The sequence below is a fragment of the Hyalella azteca genome, unplaced genomic scaffold, assembly GCF_000764305.2.
Source record: "Hyalella azteca isolate HAZT.00-mixed unplaced genomic scaffold, Hazt_2.0.2 contig7054, whole genome shotgun sequence".
Taxonomy (NCBI): Eukaryota; Metazoa; Arthropoda; class Malacostraca; order Amphipoda; family Hyalellidae; genus Hyalella; species Hyalella azteca.
This window is the reverse complement of record NW_025937189.1, coordinates 186,915-203,510: the sequence shown is the minus strand read 5'-3', so window position 1 is coordinate 203,510 and position 16,596 is coordinate 186,915. Positions and strand designations below refer to the sequence as shown.

Here is a 16,596-nt window from a genome sequence, read left to right as displayed (position 1 = left end):
GACATAAGAGAAATCTCGATGCAAACTTCAACAATGAACATTACAGTAAAATATAAGAACTAGGCAGTTGTGTGTGACGAGTCTCGATCAAACAACGTCTTCTGGCCCATCATTGTTCATGTTTTGTGGGCCGACATCCAACGACGATATAGGAAATCAGTTTAACCAAATGTTCGAATTTGATGTACTGTATTTCATGCTTTGAATAATAATTCTTGAAGAGAATGACTGCATGATCATGACGGAGTTCAGAATTAGGATTTTATTACGAATCACATCTTTTCTTTATGCTAGTCGAGACAAAAATCAAGGATGTTAATAATTACTCAGGAGATAGTAGATGCAGTATAAGGTATTAAATTAATTGCTTTATAATAACTAGGAAAAGTGACGTAGAAGGAAGACTAGTGACGCCGTTAAAGCCAGCGACAGGTCCAGAAGTTTTGCTCTCGCTGCAGAGTTGCTCAACGTGTCGTGCAGAGCTCCGGCTGCCGTCTCTCTATCTTGATCAGTCTGTTTAATAAGTGAATGAGTGAATAACTACAAGATTGGCAAAATAATATACATTTAAAAATTACTTTTTAAAGACAACACTTCTAAAAAATCCAGTGTCTTCAATCTTACAAATGTACAATGAATTTCTCATTTAATTTTCAAATCAAAAAATTAGTTTTTCAATTTTTTTAATATATAAATTTTAAGTAAGCAAATAATATACATTTAAAAATTACTTTTTAAAGACAACACTTCTAAAGAATCCAGTGTCTTCAATCTTACAAATGTACAATGAATTTCTCATTTAATTTTCAAATCAAAAAATTAGTTTTTCAATTTTTTTAATATATAAATTTTTTTAATATATAATTTTTTTCAAAATTATTTATTCTGTCAATTGATTCATGCATTGCCTCTGACTTCACACAAGTGTGCAAAATTTCAGATCAATCAGACAGGTAAAAGTGTGTCAGATATCAGTTATAAGATTTGTAGCTGTCAAAATTATTTTTTCAATTTTTTTAATATTGAAAAAAAATTTTTTTTTCATTTTTAAAATCTTTTATTTTGACATTTGATTCATGCATTGTCTCCAACTTTACACAAGTGTACAAAATTTCAGATCGATAGGATAAGTAGAAGTGTATTAAATTTTGATTACAAGATTTGTAGCAGACAGACAGACAAACAGACAGACAAACAAGAAGTGAAGTTAAAGAGAAGTGTTGTAAAAAGAGGCGACCGAGATATATATTCAACTGGAAGAAATAACATGAAGCTAACTTAATCGCAATTAGTTTGGGTCCTTAATTAGAATCAATTATATTGCATGCATCTTGGTTCATTTTCTATTGAGACTTAATTAATATAAAATGTATTATAGTATGTACTTCTCAATTTAGATATGCACATTTTTCATTATATGCCATGACTTTATTATCTCAATATACTTAATTGTGGAAGCTCACACCAACCTTCTCTGAGACGAGGCTGCGGCTAGTCAGGTAGCTCTCGTACAGGTCGCGATCTTGCTTGTCAAGTTTCGACCAATACGGACAATTCTGTGGAGCATTTCAGTTTAAAAGTACCATTACATTTGCATGGAAGAGATCATAGTATTTATAGAAATTAAAAAAGTTTTGTTGTACAATATTTATCGAATAAATATGTGCAAAGTATGATAACGGCTATATAATTAACATGATCGATGGAACAATACGTAAAGTCCTCAATCAGAATGAAATGTGCGTTTCGCTGTTCGCTCTGTTATTTTATACGGCCTTCTTGGGTGTAGAAATTTATTTATCCTCCATTAAAGATGCTGAGATAGCCCGACCCGGTTAGAAATTTCTATAACGCTCAATTGACAGTTCAAGTGTGAGAACGAGATTCTCACATTTGTACAAAGCTTCTAATAAAATTGCATGGCGCGTTGATAAATCGATTAGATTTTAATGTAGTTTCACTATCATAGGAGTACATCGGAAGGATTTGCAGTGTGCTGGAATTAATACTAGTTTACTCAGTACGCGTTTGCAATTAAGATAAGCGGAAAAAATCTAGCGTCTCTATTTATTCGTAAAAATACTCGTCAAAATCTATCCTCGGGACAATGCTATTCATTACTTGACAAGGTATCAATAAAATTTGTACTACATCTAACTAAATCCAGAAGATAATAAATTGTTGTATGTGGAAAGGTTAATGAACTTGCCTTGCCCTGTTCAATAATTTCCATCGTCGAGATATTCATGTCGGTGGAATTTTCGAAGAGATCTCGGCAGACCTGAACAGCGGAAGGCGGAGGTAGGGCCTGTCTGGTCAGCACCATACCGAACTCCGCCTTCAAGCCAACGAAGCCCAAACACGTGTACATACACGCGTAGTTATCGTAGTCTGTTGCGATGATCTGTTTATAAATGCTCCGGTGTAACGCGTACAATGAAAATCCGACAGTAATTGGAAAATAAGCAGTCTTGATAAATGATTGTCGATGATTTGTTGATAGTTGCGCAAAAGAATTATGCACGATACGATAATTTATTATCAGGATCAGAAATGAAGAAACTATGGCATAAAAATTAAAAAAAATTTTAAATATACGTTTTTGCATGACACATCTTATTTAAATGCTAGTTCAACAGTGATCATATCATGGATAAAAGCTATTGTTCAACGCACAATGTTTAATGACAAATGAGCTGATAAAATTCGAATTGCAATGCAATTCATATTACAGCCACTGTACCTTAAGTGGAGCGTTGGGCATTCCATCGGCAATAACAGTCATCACAGGATCAGTTACGTTGGGAACCACTAAGAACGTCATTAGCTTCTGCTTTGAGCGATCCTCGTACAAGCCGCGCTGCACCGACTCCATGTGATCGCCTACGCAGAAATCAGAGCAGAACTGGTAAAAAGGTCAATGACCGAAATCGCGGAAATGGAGAAATACTGTGGAAATGGCAGCTAGCAGAACCGAGGCAAGTGACCGGTAACATGGGGATGACGAAACACTGTGGAAATGACAGCAGAACCGAGGCAAGTGACCGATAACATGGGGATGACGAAACACTGTGGAAATGAGAGCAGAACCGAGGAAAGTGACCGATAAGGCTATACCATGGGGATGACGAAACACTGTGGAAATGAGAGCAGAACCGAGACAAGTGACCGATAACTCGGGGATGACGAAACACTGTGGAAATGAACAGAAACGAGGCAAGTGGCCGATAACACGAGAATTACGAAGCATTGTGCGAATGAGAGCAGAGTCATGGCACGTGACCGATAACACAGGGATGACGAAATACTGTTGAGATGAAAGTAAATTGACGCAGCAATTAAATGACCTATTACACGGGAATTAGTAACTACTTGAGAAAGCTTATCGGAAAGAAAATAATTTTGTTGAAATTGGTGGCGATGGCTGCTGAGACAAATTGAAGCACGAGAAGTAATTTTTTGCCTTCTAAATTACGAGATTTTTTTGTAATTCTTCTATTCACACAGAAATTTAGTTAAAAGAACGAAGCATACGGTTGATCGATTTTTGCTTTAACTCGGCATGGGAAAGAATGACGGAAGTGATAATTCAAATTTTCTTCTGACGATTCAAGTGGTGATTCAAATTTAAAGAGTGTTTAAACATACTAAAAATTTGTCTATTAATTTGGTGTTAATTAATAAGGAAATATATCTTCAATTCTAGTAATTAATTTACCGTGATAGGAGTATTGCGTGTTGATGCAGAACTTGGCTGGGTCGTATTCGTTGGGCATTTTTTCAACGGTGTACCATAGGCCAGCGAACTAAATAAGCAGATTAAAACATAAATTTTCAACTGAAATTTCTTATGAAGAATATGTTAAGTAAATCTTGCACGTGCACGATCGGAAATTGTAGTATTATTGGAGAAATAAAACCTTAAACGAAGCCTCATACATCAGTAATTGAATTTTCCCAATAAAATTGGTCGGGAGCCAAATTAGTTGCAGAAATGAAATAAGTTAATTCGAAAAAATGTGAAAAAACCTCAAAAGTAGCATGATCTTGCTATGGTAAGATTAAATACCTAAATTAAAGCATATCAGTGGCTTTCGTTTTAGGTATATAATTAACCAATACCACTTACTGTGGAGTATAAATAATTATTCCGACCTGAAAAATACGTGGGCATCCCTACAACCATGAAACCTTTTCAACTTTTTTGCGAACAGCTGAATAAATTAGCATAAAAAGTCCGTATGTTTTGGTAAAAGCTCATTTGGTGCAATAACTAAAAATTTCCATATAACGAATGTTGTTCTAAATAAAGGTTCAGTCCCACATTTTAATGAGCGATATCTGTTATTGAGCAATGTTGTGTAACGATCTCCTGCGAAGGAGCAGGAAAAAAAATATTAGAATGCCACGCCCCCTGAGAACCAGTTCGTCAAGGACCTTTACAAACAACAATGGATATGCGAGGCTGTAGCTACCTAAGATATCGACGTATGCTTCGTTAGAAGCATTTTTTCCAGTTACTGTGCAAGTAATTTAGAAATGACAAGAAATTCTCTGATTTTTTCATGAACGGAAAAATTAATTTTTCCAGTTAAATCCAACATATTTTAAAAAATGAAATTATCCTTGATAGGTTTTAGTTTTTATTTCTAGAGAATTACATTAGTAGCCTATGTTTGTGAATGCAATCAAATTTTCGGCACATTTGTAGAAGCTGCTGTGAGCAACGCGCTATATAGGACACAATTGACGGCAGATGTACCAAGCTTGATATGTCAAATTGTATCTTTTTAAATTTTTTTATTAAATAAATTTTTAATGTTCATCATTTCATTTTTTATTTTCTAATTATTTACTGAATATAAGTTGAAATATAATTTTTTAAATACTTTTATTTGGTTACATTAGTGTTACGACGGAAATGAATTTCGAGTTTACACTTCCCCGCATTTCGCGCGAAATATGTCGCTACGAATGATATGATATGATGGGCAATGCGCTCATGAATTAATAGAAAAAAAATCAAAAGATAACATATTGCGTGTAATCGATAATAAAGGATGATAAAGTACTGGCCTCATAATAATTACTGCCTCATAATAAAGTAATTAAAGTACTGCCATGAAAATTTAGTTCAAAGTGAAGGCAAACTATTCCTTAGAGGATCACACGCGAGAATCCGGCCAAGCAAGATGTTCGTTATAAGCTTCAGCACAATGATCAGTCTAAAAGACCTCCACTAATATGTAATAAGTGTACACCCTAAATTCTTTTCCTTGTAAGCTCTTCTTATCAAGCTTTACGTCAATCAACCATTAAGAATTAGCGCAAAGTTTTTTCAAAGTTCAATCGGTTTCTAAAAAAAGCTGTTCAACCTTGGAAGCTCAGGCTGAGCTGATGGATGACGTTCGTCCATGAACTCTTTTCCAAGGTTTTTTGGCTACAATTAAAAAAATGAATTAGGAATATTTACCATTCGATGTTCGAGAGACTTTTAAACAGAAATGATCGTTATATCACCCTATGTAGTTTGAGCTGAAAGATCTAGCTGATTGAAGTAACAAATGAGCTGAAGATAAGGCCATCTAGGGCAGGTGTCTGGGAGGCGCCAAGTTCAAAGGATTGACTGGTTTGTGGCACGTGTATTTTAACTGGAATTATACCTTAGCTATAAATCTACTCTTACAAGCAAGTGTGAATCTTTATTTAGGAAATTCAACAGGCACGATGTAAATAATCCAGTTGGCTTGAATTTAACTTATTTTACGAACAAGTATGTTGGATTTAGTGTGAAATAATTACTCTTTAAACAAAATTCAGACCGTTTTACACACGCATAGGAAAAAATTGAACAGCATCATACGACATCCCCCAAACATATGAAACAAAATGGATTTTTTGCTTAAAATAAAGTGGGTTCCGTTGACTCACTTTCTGGAGGTTGAGGCCGCCCTGCACCGGCACCTCGCTACAGCTGCCGAAGCGCAGGAAGCTTGGCGGTGATAAGAAAGCTTGGCACGGTAATATCACCGCCAGCAACACGAGTGTGATGAATAAATACATTTTCAATACTTTTAAATTATTACCTAAGATCAGAGATAATATCTTGAGATAACAGAAAATTTGTCAATATATCATCTATAACCTGAGATAAGATATGATATCCTGAGAACGTGGAACCTAAAATTTTAGTATTTTAGTTTGTAGGTCTACTTCGTCAAAATGTAATTGGTTGTTCTAAGCCATTCGTTCTCTTCATTTTACATTTTGGCCAAAAATTTAGAAATTTAACGTTCAACTGAAAATTTTTTCCCTAGTTCAGGCAACGAGACTAGACTGAGTCCAGTAAGACTGAAGTTATCACATATATTTTATAAAAAGTTACCAATCGACAACCAATTATACTGAAGTTATCTAATTTGTCGTAAGGAGAAGTTAATAAATTGCGTCCAATAGGATGCACTAGAGTTATTTTAGGTGCCTCAATAATAGATATTCAACTGGGTCCAGTAACAGTGACTTTATACAAGTTGTCTTTGAAAAAAGTTGACAAACTGTGACCAAAAACACTGAACTTATTTTGCCTTGCGAATATCTAAGCCTGTAACCTGTAAATCCAAAAGAAAAACAAGACCAGTACTTGAAATATAACTAAAATATTTCTGAAATCGGTTAATGTAGTTACTCTAGTGACCGCAATGCCGGACTAGAAATGATCCATGTCGACGAGACATTTAAAGCATCAATAATGCTTAACGTACCCATTATCACATTAAACAATAATAGAATATTAAGATGTAAATTAAATTCCTGGGCCGGCTAGGGTTGCAGTTGTGGTTTTAAATGAGGTTACAAGTCTAGTTTCACCGCAAATAATGCGATTACGTTCAACAAAAAATCCGACTACCAGCGTTCCACAATAAAATACGATTATCTGCGCGAGATCGTGATAATTACAATGCTCCAATTTGGAAATATATTAGTGAAGTACCTGTCATGCAAACTCAGTATTACTCAACGGGAAGCTCATGGAAAATCATGACTAATTTTTGTGTTGAATTTAATCCGATTTTTTTTTTTGCTGAAGGTAGCGACATCTGCGTGCCGATGAATTTAATGTCATTGAACCTCCTCTGGGAGAAAAAAAATCATTTTAGCATTAATGCAGTCATGGTAGTATTGTAAAAATAATACAGTAGAAATGAATAATAACAGCACTCTATATATAACCAGGAAAAGATTTAAAGTAATAGTAACATAGATAATAACAGCAAGAACATTAAAATGCTAATGATACACGTTACATAACCCGTGTTCTAGAGGACATATTCGTAATTGACTGCAACAGATCGCAATGAAGCTAAAGAGTTGAGAGACGGCGCTGAATGTGAGCCTAATTCTGTGGGCTTATCGAAGATTTAGAAACTTGCAAGGTTGCTTTTTGTGCACAACCTTATCAAAGAATTCTTACGTGCAGCTGACATCTTTCAGGCTCATTTTTTTCGGTAAAACTAATGTCCAAGATGATCTTACAATAAAATGTTATGCCACGCGGTTGCAACTAAAAATTCAACATCGGGGAACTTAAAAATACTGGGATATCGAGGCTCAAAATCATCTGAGAATTAGGTTAGAATTGATAAAAATTTGTACTTTTAAAAATACTGACTATCAGGTTTTCATGTCTGTGCTTGAAGTTAGGCATTTAACCTTGCATTCACAGACAGACAGTAAGGAAGTTGGTACGAAAAGTTAACAAACAAACAAACTATTAATTCACTGCAGATAAAATTAAAACTACTTTTCGAATGTTATTTTTAGCGCATTTTCTCATTTATGGAAAAAATGCACTATTGTGCTCGCCATGTCCGTCCGTCCGTCTGTATGTCTGTCCGTCTGTCCGTGACCTCAAGTTTTCGTCTACGAGAAAATGCGCTCTCTGTCACTCACTGCAGTGGGTACTGAGTTATATTTTTCAAATTTTTGCCAAACACACTTCGGACCATTTTTTCCTGAATCAAACCAAACAGAGAGAGCAAATGCAAAAAGCATAAACCTGGCCTCAACCCAATATGGCTTTACTGGGTTCTAATAAGGAAGCGTTTAGACTTTAGAACATCGGCAACATACCTAACCGTCTGCTATTCTCTGAACTTAACTTTTGGTCTACTGGTACATTAACGATATCTTCAATGTTATTCGTATGCTAATGTCTGGTAGGTAACGATAATTGACACCAGCCGACAATCGGTTGCTTGTATATTTAATTTTAAAACTTTTATCTCCAGATACATTAACCAGATATTTGATGGTGTTCGTATTCTAAGGTCTTAGAACGACTCTAGCTGTTAATTAATTTTATACCATTATTCAATGGTATTCGTATCCAATGGTCTATGAATAACTCTTGCTTTTATTAATCGAAAATGGTAACCTTTTCCCATCAGTACATTGACAATCTATTCAATGGTATTCGTATCTAAAGTACCGGTAACGATAGTGACCGCCATGTAAGAGTCAAACAATAAGAATACGCGAGTTGCCGAGTTACCGTGCAACGCCTACAAATTTTTGCTGTGGGCAATTTTCGCTGTGAGGTGCAAATAAAACCCATCGGGAAAACCGGGGTGGAAACCAAGATTTAACGGTTGCTCGTGCACAATAAGTTTTTGTTCTGCATTCTTCACTCGAGTTTTTAGAGACTCTGCCAGGAATTTTACAGGGTTTATGTGACAATTCGGACGATAGAATACTAAACGAATGACAGAATTACGAATTGTTTGTAAGGGTTCACATCGTTTCGAAAGTGAAGGCCCTATTTTATCAAGCTTTCGTGTTCCCGGTAATAAGACATAAGTCGCCACTCAACAGATACCACACTTACCTCGCTGCTTTCCACTAAAAACAGAAGAATACTGATCAGAACTACGATTTGTAGGGTTCGATAAACATATAATTCCTACGAAGTTGTTTTGATGCCGTTCACTTTTGTTATTAAAATGGATTATTTCCATTAAAGGCCAGCGACTTTAATGCTGTGGGGACACTATCGCCATTGACGGTAGTATCTCATTACTCAAACCGAAAAATAACAACCTATCATAGCTTCCAAAATGATTTATGTACCGTAAAAAGAAGTGAATCGCGTGAACGAATGGTCTTCACTGACTCTCATGCGTGTGCCAAGATATAACATGGATACCCATGGTGATCCCGATCAGCTGTAAACCTTGTGGAGTTTGGGCAAGGGGTATGGGCACGGAGTTTGGGCATGGCGAATGGGCACGGCATTGGGACACAGAGTTTGGGCATGGAGGTTGGGGCCCGGATTATAGACACAGAGTTGGGGCATATCGTTTGGGCATGGCGAATGGGGCACGGCATTGGGACAGAGTTTGGGCATGGAGGTTGGGGCCCGGATTATAGACACAGAGTTGGGGCATATCGTTTGGGCATGGCGAATGAGGCACGGAGTTTGGGCAAGGCGTTGCGACACTGGGTGGAGCGCGACGTGCTCACAGAAGCACGGCGCCTGAAGAACTGACGATGGAAGACCTTGTTTACGTGGATGATATCCTCTCACCAGCGGCGCCCGGAGCTTCGTACTTGCAAGACGAGGCTCGTAAAATGAACCCCAGCCATGGACTGGGATGAATTTATTATTGACATACTCCTACAGAACTGTAAATAATAGATGCATACGAGGAAAAAATATTTTTAGTATTGCAGTTTCTGTTATATTTGTTGCAGTTTCTGTAATTATCTCAAGAAATTTCGTTTAATCTTGCAGTGAATCATTGCATTTATTTGGATCTTATATAACAGAACTTGAAATATCAAAACAAATGTACGGTACAGCGGTTCAGCGTTAATGAGCTAATGGCCCAAGCTCCTCGTACAGCTTGTACTGGAAATTTAAAGTAAAAAATAATGTGAATAATAATAAATGATAACGTTATTATATAACCGATCACAATAGCGTTGGGTCATGGTGAACTCAACTTTCGGTTGTGTATAAAAAGAAATGCGTCAGTACAGAGCATGCGAAGGAATGTGCGGACGCTGACCAGCCTAGAGGTGACAGATCATCTGGCCCTTGAACTTTAAGCTCCACTTTTAGAGGCACGAAATACGCGCCTGGAAAGTCGGTTCTTAATATTAATTAATATCAATTATTAATAAAGGTATTAATAATAATATTAATATTAACATTAATAATATTAGTAATATAAATATTATTAATGGTATTAGTTAATATTTTACACTCTTTATACGGACTTGAATAAGTCATAATCCACAATGGTAATAGACAGCAATAAGTAATTGTGATGAGTTACCAGGAATTTATATTTAAGCAGGTGCTAAAAGTCGAGTTCATGTTGATAATTTCTTTATCTTTGTTTCGTCGCTACGACAATGAGTATATCATGCGTTATGAATGTAATCTCAGGGCAGGGTGGCCCAGTGGTTAAAGTTCAGAGTACCACGATTGGCGCAGAGAGGCGCGGGTTCGATATTTATATATATTAAAAAAATAGAAAAATAATTTTTTTTTAATTTTCGAAAATTAGATGAGAAATTCATTGTACATCTGTAAGATTGGAGATACTGGATTCTTTGGAAGTGTTGTCTTTAAAAAGTAATTTTTAAACGTATATTATTTAACACTGCGGACAAGTTAAGTGCGGACAAATGTCCCTGATGTGTTAAGTGCGGACAAATGTCCCTGAGGACGGATTACGGACGTGGACATTAATTGGGTCGAGTTAAATATTCTAGATAGCGTCCCTGACGACGGATTACAGACGTAGATATTTTATCGGGTGTTGTTTTTATGATCCATCGAGGTGCTGAAAAATGCAAATCGTATATCTTGTGCGTAACGCTTCATGCATAGTGTATCTTTCGTACGGCATCATCATACAACAGTTTGATGAATAGACGCTTGGCAATATAGTCGCTTAAAAATTAATAAATCAATCCATAACTTTCTTTGTTCAACTGATGAATAGAAATCCCATCATTGATGATCACTTCAGGAAGTTCAAACTATTTTCAACATCGTAGAAATTTTTTGCATTCGGAATGAATTTCGCTTAGAAAGTTCACGATTACACGAATAACAATATATGATATTTAATTTTTTAATCATTTACTGTACGCGATATACATTATGTTAATCATTCAATTTATACCGTGTCTAACACCTTAACAGTATACTATATACGATGTTTCACATTTTTACCATTCTAAGTATACGATATGATGTCGATATCTAACATCATAACTATTTACAGTTATCGATGCACAGCATCGAAATATTTTTTTCAGGATACGGGGTCCAACATCATAACTAATTTCATGTCGAATTCAAGTTTCTGAACGAAGTCATCATGTTTCGTATTCTATTCAAACGAATATTCTTGCTTCCGTTGCCGGTAAATTGTACGACGAAGCGTCAATTCATAGATGAATTTTATTCACGTTAGTTAGTGATAAATTTTATACACGTTGCGCTGACATCTGAGCTGAGCGAGTATTGAACGTCAACTCTTGTCTCCTTGTCAACAAGGTTGACATATCCGATCTCTGCACGGCTCATCTATCGTACAATAAATTGAGGATAAAAGACCAATTGAATGTTCGGTGACGCACTCAACTTTGGTCTTCACGGACGCAGCTACATTAATGAAATGGAATTGGTGGGCCTCCTACAGCCTAGAAGACTGTGATGTTTTTTTCTTCCTTTTATGAGGTTTAGGAGGTTTATTTTGGGGTCGTTAGAACAATCGAGAGGCTTAATTGTCACATTTTTTACGCAAATAATTTATCCAAAAATTTCTGAATTGCTTTTTTTCGCACTTCTAAAACGATGATACCCTCATAAATATTTATTTTTCAATATATTCTACTTCGTGGCGTATTGCATTTTTGGTTATTTTACGTAACAGGGTAAATTTTCAAATGCGTTTATAATACGGGAAGAATGTCTTTTTCCCGACCTCAGAATTTCGTTACGTAACAAGTCTGTCACCTCCTTTGACCGCATCATATCATTTGAGGCTTTTTATTGGATTTTTTTTCATCTTGTGCCTGTCTTCACAGAAGGCTGGATGTTATAAATATGTAAATACGTATAAAATAGTGATTTTTTCGTAATGATTTTTCGGATTTTTCATCGTAAGTTTGGATCTGCAAACCAGGACTTGTTGAGGAAACCGTATTTTATTCATAGTTTTTGTTATTGCGCGTTGGTTGAATAATGCTTGAATAGTAAGAATCCTTCAAATATTTCTGTAAAAGAAATAGAGAACTCTGAAATGCCAAATCGTGTTTAAATTTGCATTTTAAATAAATGAGGAACGACAAAAAATTGAGCTAGCAACAATTGCCGATAATTGGTTCTCTAAACATTTCAACTAATTTAGTAGATAAGAACCTCTGACGATTCAACTTATACGACCACATGAGGTAAATAAAAAGCAAACAAAATATTTAATTAGTTTCAAAGGCGGAATAAATAAAGCAAAGTTGGGCTGCTATAGAATATAACTTGGATTGCTCGTTTTGCGATTCAGTTTAGCTGCTTCATCCTCGTTAATGTTTGCCGAAATTTCGACGTATTGAACAGTAATAAAAGACGCATTTCTTCAAAATTTATCGCTACCGATGATTCGGGAGCTATACGTAAACTTACTTACCTTGATCTTTATTGATAATTCGGAAGCTATTATATATTGATCGTCACTTTTATATATTAATCGTTACTGATGATTTGGGAGCTGTTATACATCGATCGTTAAAGAGCTTTTATATATGAATCGTTACTGATGATTCGAGAGATTTTATACATTGATCGTCACTGATATTTCGGGAGCTTTTATACATTGATCGTCACTGATAATTCGGGAGCTTTTAAAAATTGATCGTCACTGATAATTCGGGAGCTTTTAAACATTGATCGTTCGTCACTGATAATTCGGGAGCTTTTATACATTGATCGTCACTGATAATTCGGGAGCTTTTATACATTGATCGTCACTGATAATTCGGGAGCTTTCATACATTGATCGTCACTGATAATTCGGGTGCTTTTAAACATTGATCGTCACTGATAATTCGGGTGCTTTTAAACATTGATCGTCACTGATAATTCGAGAGCTTTTATACATTGATCGTCACTGATAATTCGGGAGCTTGTATAAATCGATCGTTAATGATGATTCGTGATTTATACGAGAATATCGCGTGTATCGGTAATGAAGATCGTATACAGCGATCGTTGCAGATGATAACACAAATGAGCCTGGCCCGATGAGAGCTCACATTTCAAGGTTGCGAAGAAACACAAAAGAAAAACCTCGCCTCTATAAAAACAAATTTAAATTCATCCTTGAACAAAAATTTGTTTTAGCCTGTGATCATGACTTGCGTTTTGTGATATGTATACTCCTCATTATTTGATCTTTTAATCTTGATCAATCTTCGACACTAGAATATTTTACACAATTAGGAACATGATCAAATAACGATATTACGAAGTACGTTCAACAGGAAAATTTATTCAAATTTTTTATTGTTCGAAGTTTTATTCTAATTAATTTCACAGCTTTTATTCATGACCCTATCATGTGGAAGCTAAAATTATAAAGCTAAATTTTTTTACCGATTTCTTAGTTTTCGAGAAATTCGATCTGTTTTTCATGGTAATAAATACTGAATTATTGTATTAATGTACAGTTGAAGTTTTATTGATTAGCCTTGAACGATATCATTATGAAACTATTGAGTGTGTTTATTTGTAATAGAAAAGTAATTTTAATACCATATTTTTTCGATTCAATTTTCTTTCTCGTGTTACTTTGTTTTAAGTTCGTAGAAAGGATCTCATTTGTTTATGAGAGTGAAGGCTATGCTTATATGTGTTATTAAGCTCAGTAATTAGTACTATACACGGCTCACAATTACATATATACCTATTTTCCTTAAAATAACAGTAACAGTGGCGTCAGTGTTGATTAAGCCATTAGACCTGTCGCAAAATCTTAACATCGCTGAATTTTCACACTTTGTTGCAGTCTCGAATATGCAACCCATGCTCTAATTTTGCTGCACTTAATCTCCCGGCATCCTCGCAGATTTTGAGCAGAGAACTGGCGCAGGTAGCTCGGGTTGCGCCCGAAAATTACTGGTCCAATCTGGCAATGGACTCTTCTCACTGGGCCACCCGTCTCATGTATAGCGTGCCGCAACCCGCAAGCTAGCAAATTTATAATTGACGCTCCCCCGAAATCAGGGTTTTCTTCATTTATTTTGAAGAGAATTAAGAGAATTGACTGGATTAATGTTAATCGAGATTTGTTTGAATAGCAGCTTTCACTAAGAGGCAGTGCCGCTTGGATTCACAATACATCCATAGTCGCAATGGGGTTCCAAGGCTGTTGGTTACTGCAGGTTTGCTGATAATAATAATTATAGCGGTTTCAGCGTTTTGTAGGCCGTAGGCCTGTCGCCGATTCTTAACATTGCAGAAACATTCACAGCATTTTGTGGTCTCGAACTCACAACACACTGCTTCAATTCTGCTGTGCTTAACCGCCCGGCATCCTTACCGATTCTGACCAGAAATTGTCACACAGAGCTGGGATCGAACCCGCGACTCTCTGCTCCAATCTTGGTACTCTGAACTTTAACCACTGGGCCACCCTGCCCCTACCACTGGGCCACCCTGCTTTTTATGAACTCCTCTGGCATTTATGAACAATTTGAATGCCTAGCATAATAAATTAGTTCATTAAATAAAAAAGTCTTGTATGCAATAAATTGATTTCAGTCTTCAATTTAATGGTTTTTTGCACTTTTTTTCAAACAATTCAGATGTTCTGAATTATGATTGAACTAGTAGTCCAACCATGCTATGAATAACGTGTTCCGAAAATATTTTTCAAATTGTTTTTATTTATTTTGAAACAATGATGCTGATATATTTTGTTATGTGTGAGGTTTTAATCTGTGCTTTATTTGTTTTAAGGAATCTTATTTCTACTCTGCTTCCAAATTTACAAATTCTATGGGTTAGGCGTGCCCTCGCTCATTCTCGTGTCACATCATCAAATGTAAACAAAGCCCTCGTTGAGTTCTTGACATGACGGAGAACCGTGGTCGAAGACGGACGTAAGTTTGTTCTGCTCTGTGCCTGACTGTGCAATTTCCAAATACATACAGTACATATAGTTAGACGCTTAATTTCGTTAGTATCGACGGTATTATTGCAGATTAACTACATCCAAAAAAAAGGGTGTTTTTTTTTTAATTATATGTTTTTTGGGGTGTAGATTACGAATCTGAAATCCATTTTTGGCGGTCGGCATCGGAAAACCGATTTTTTGCAATAATACCGATCACACGTAGCGCTGTCTCTTATACACATCTAGATGTGTATAAGAGACAGGTGGTAAAGAAGACGAAAATGTTACCCGTTGCACTGCAACGGGTAACATTTTCGTCTTCTTTGTCCANCGAGATATGGAATTCACGGCTCGGTGAAATAGAATCACGGCTCGTAGAAATGGAATCACGGCTGGCAAATCCATAAAACCACGGCTCGAAAAATTCAGTCGCGGCTTGCCAAGTAGATATATTCCATACTAGAGGGTGAGAGCCTGCTTACTCCTGCAGCCATAGTGCTAAGTGGCAAAGCAGAGAGTTTTTTAGACTCTCCCTCAAGTTCATTTTTGAGTCCTATAAGTAGACAAGTAAAGCATAGTGGCAAAGCAGAGAGTTTTTTAGACTCTCCCTCAAGTTCATTTTTGAGTCCTATAAGTAGACCAGTAAAGTATCCTGGATACCAGCATTATCATACTCATACTTAAGAAATTGGTTCAAATCTTGAGTAAATGAGGAAATTAAAAATGAACTGATTCTAAAGAAGCTCTGGTTTGCCACTATGCTCCTGCCCAGAGAACTGCAGGCACCAAGACTAATGCTAACCTTCAAAACCTGGTTGAGCATTGAGCCCACCCAGGAGTCAGAGCCTGCTGCCTCAAGCTCGTATGGGAGGGTTATTATCATTGAGCCAGTTGCTGATGCCCACCCGGTTGATAAATTCTTCTCGAATGATCTAACTCTGACAGCTGACTGAGGCCCTGGGCCCCTGGCCAACTCACCTTTTGGCACAGCAGGCATTGCCGGATTCAGCAAAAATCTTGGCCGAAAAATTTTCATTGTTACCTTTGAGAGGGATCTTGGCACTAAGATGGCCTCTTTGTTAGAGATCAATCAGCTTGCATCTTGGAACATAAAGTGTCATCTTCCTGTTAGTTTTGTAAGATCTGTTGGAGTCATAAGTCATTGGCCCACTTGGCGAAGATGTTTCAAATGAAGACCTGGTTGAGGCTCTTGTTCTGGCAGGGCATAGCAATGCCACTGCAGAAAGAATTCAAAAAGGGAAAGATAAACTAAATACATCAATGTTCAAGATCACTTTCAGTCTTTCAACACAAGTAAACTGCTGGCCTTTCTTCACCCCCTGTGCGGAGAGTGAACGAAGATTTAAAGACCTACGGCGACGCATTATCGGCAAAATTTTCGCCTTCA

General features: G+C 36.4%; 1 protein-coding gene across 1 annotated transcript; it reads right to left on the bottom strand.

Moving 5' to 3' along the window:
- Positions 1-170: 170 nt before the first annotated feature.
- Positions 171-7,750, bottom strand: LOC108668726 (crustacyanin-A2 subunit). The gene is made up of 6 exons (XM_018155969.2): positions 5,932-7,750; positions 3,719-3,806; positions 2,744-2,883; positions 2,210-2,404; positions 1,470-1,556; positions 171-513 (listed from the first exon to the last, which is right to left on the bottom strand). Exons 1-6 carry the CDS (start codon positions 6,061-6,063, stop codon positions 379-381), a joined length of 777 nt encoding a protein of 258 aa, XP_018011458.1. The 5' UTR covers positions 6,064-7,750; the 3' UTR covers positions 171-378.
- Positions 7,751-16,596: the final 8,846 nt, after the last annotated feature.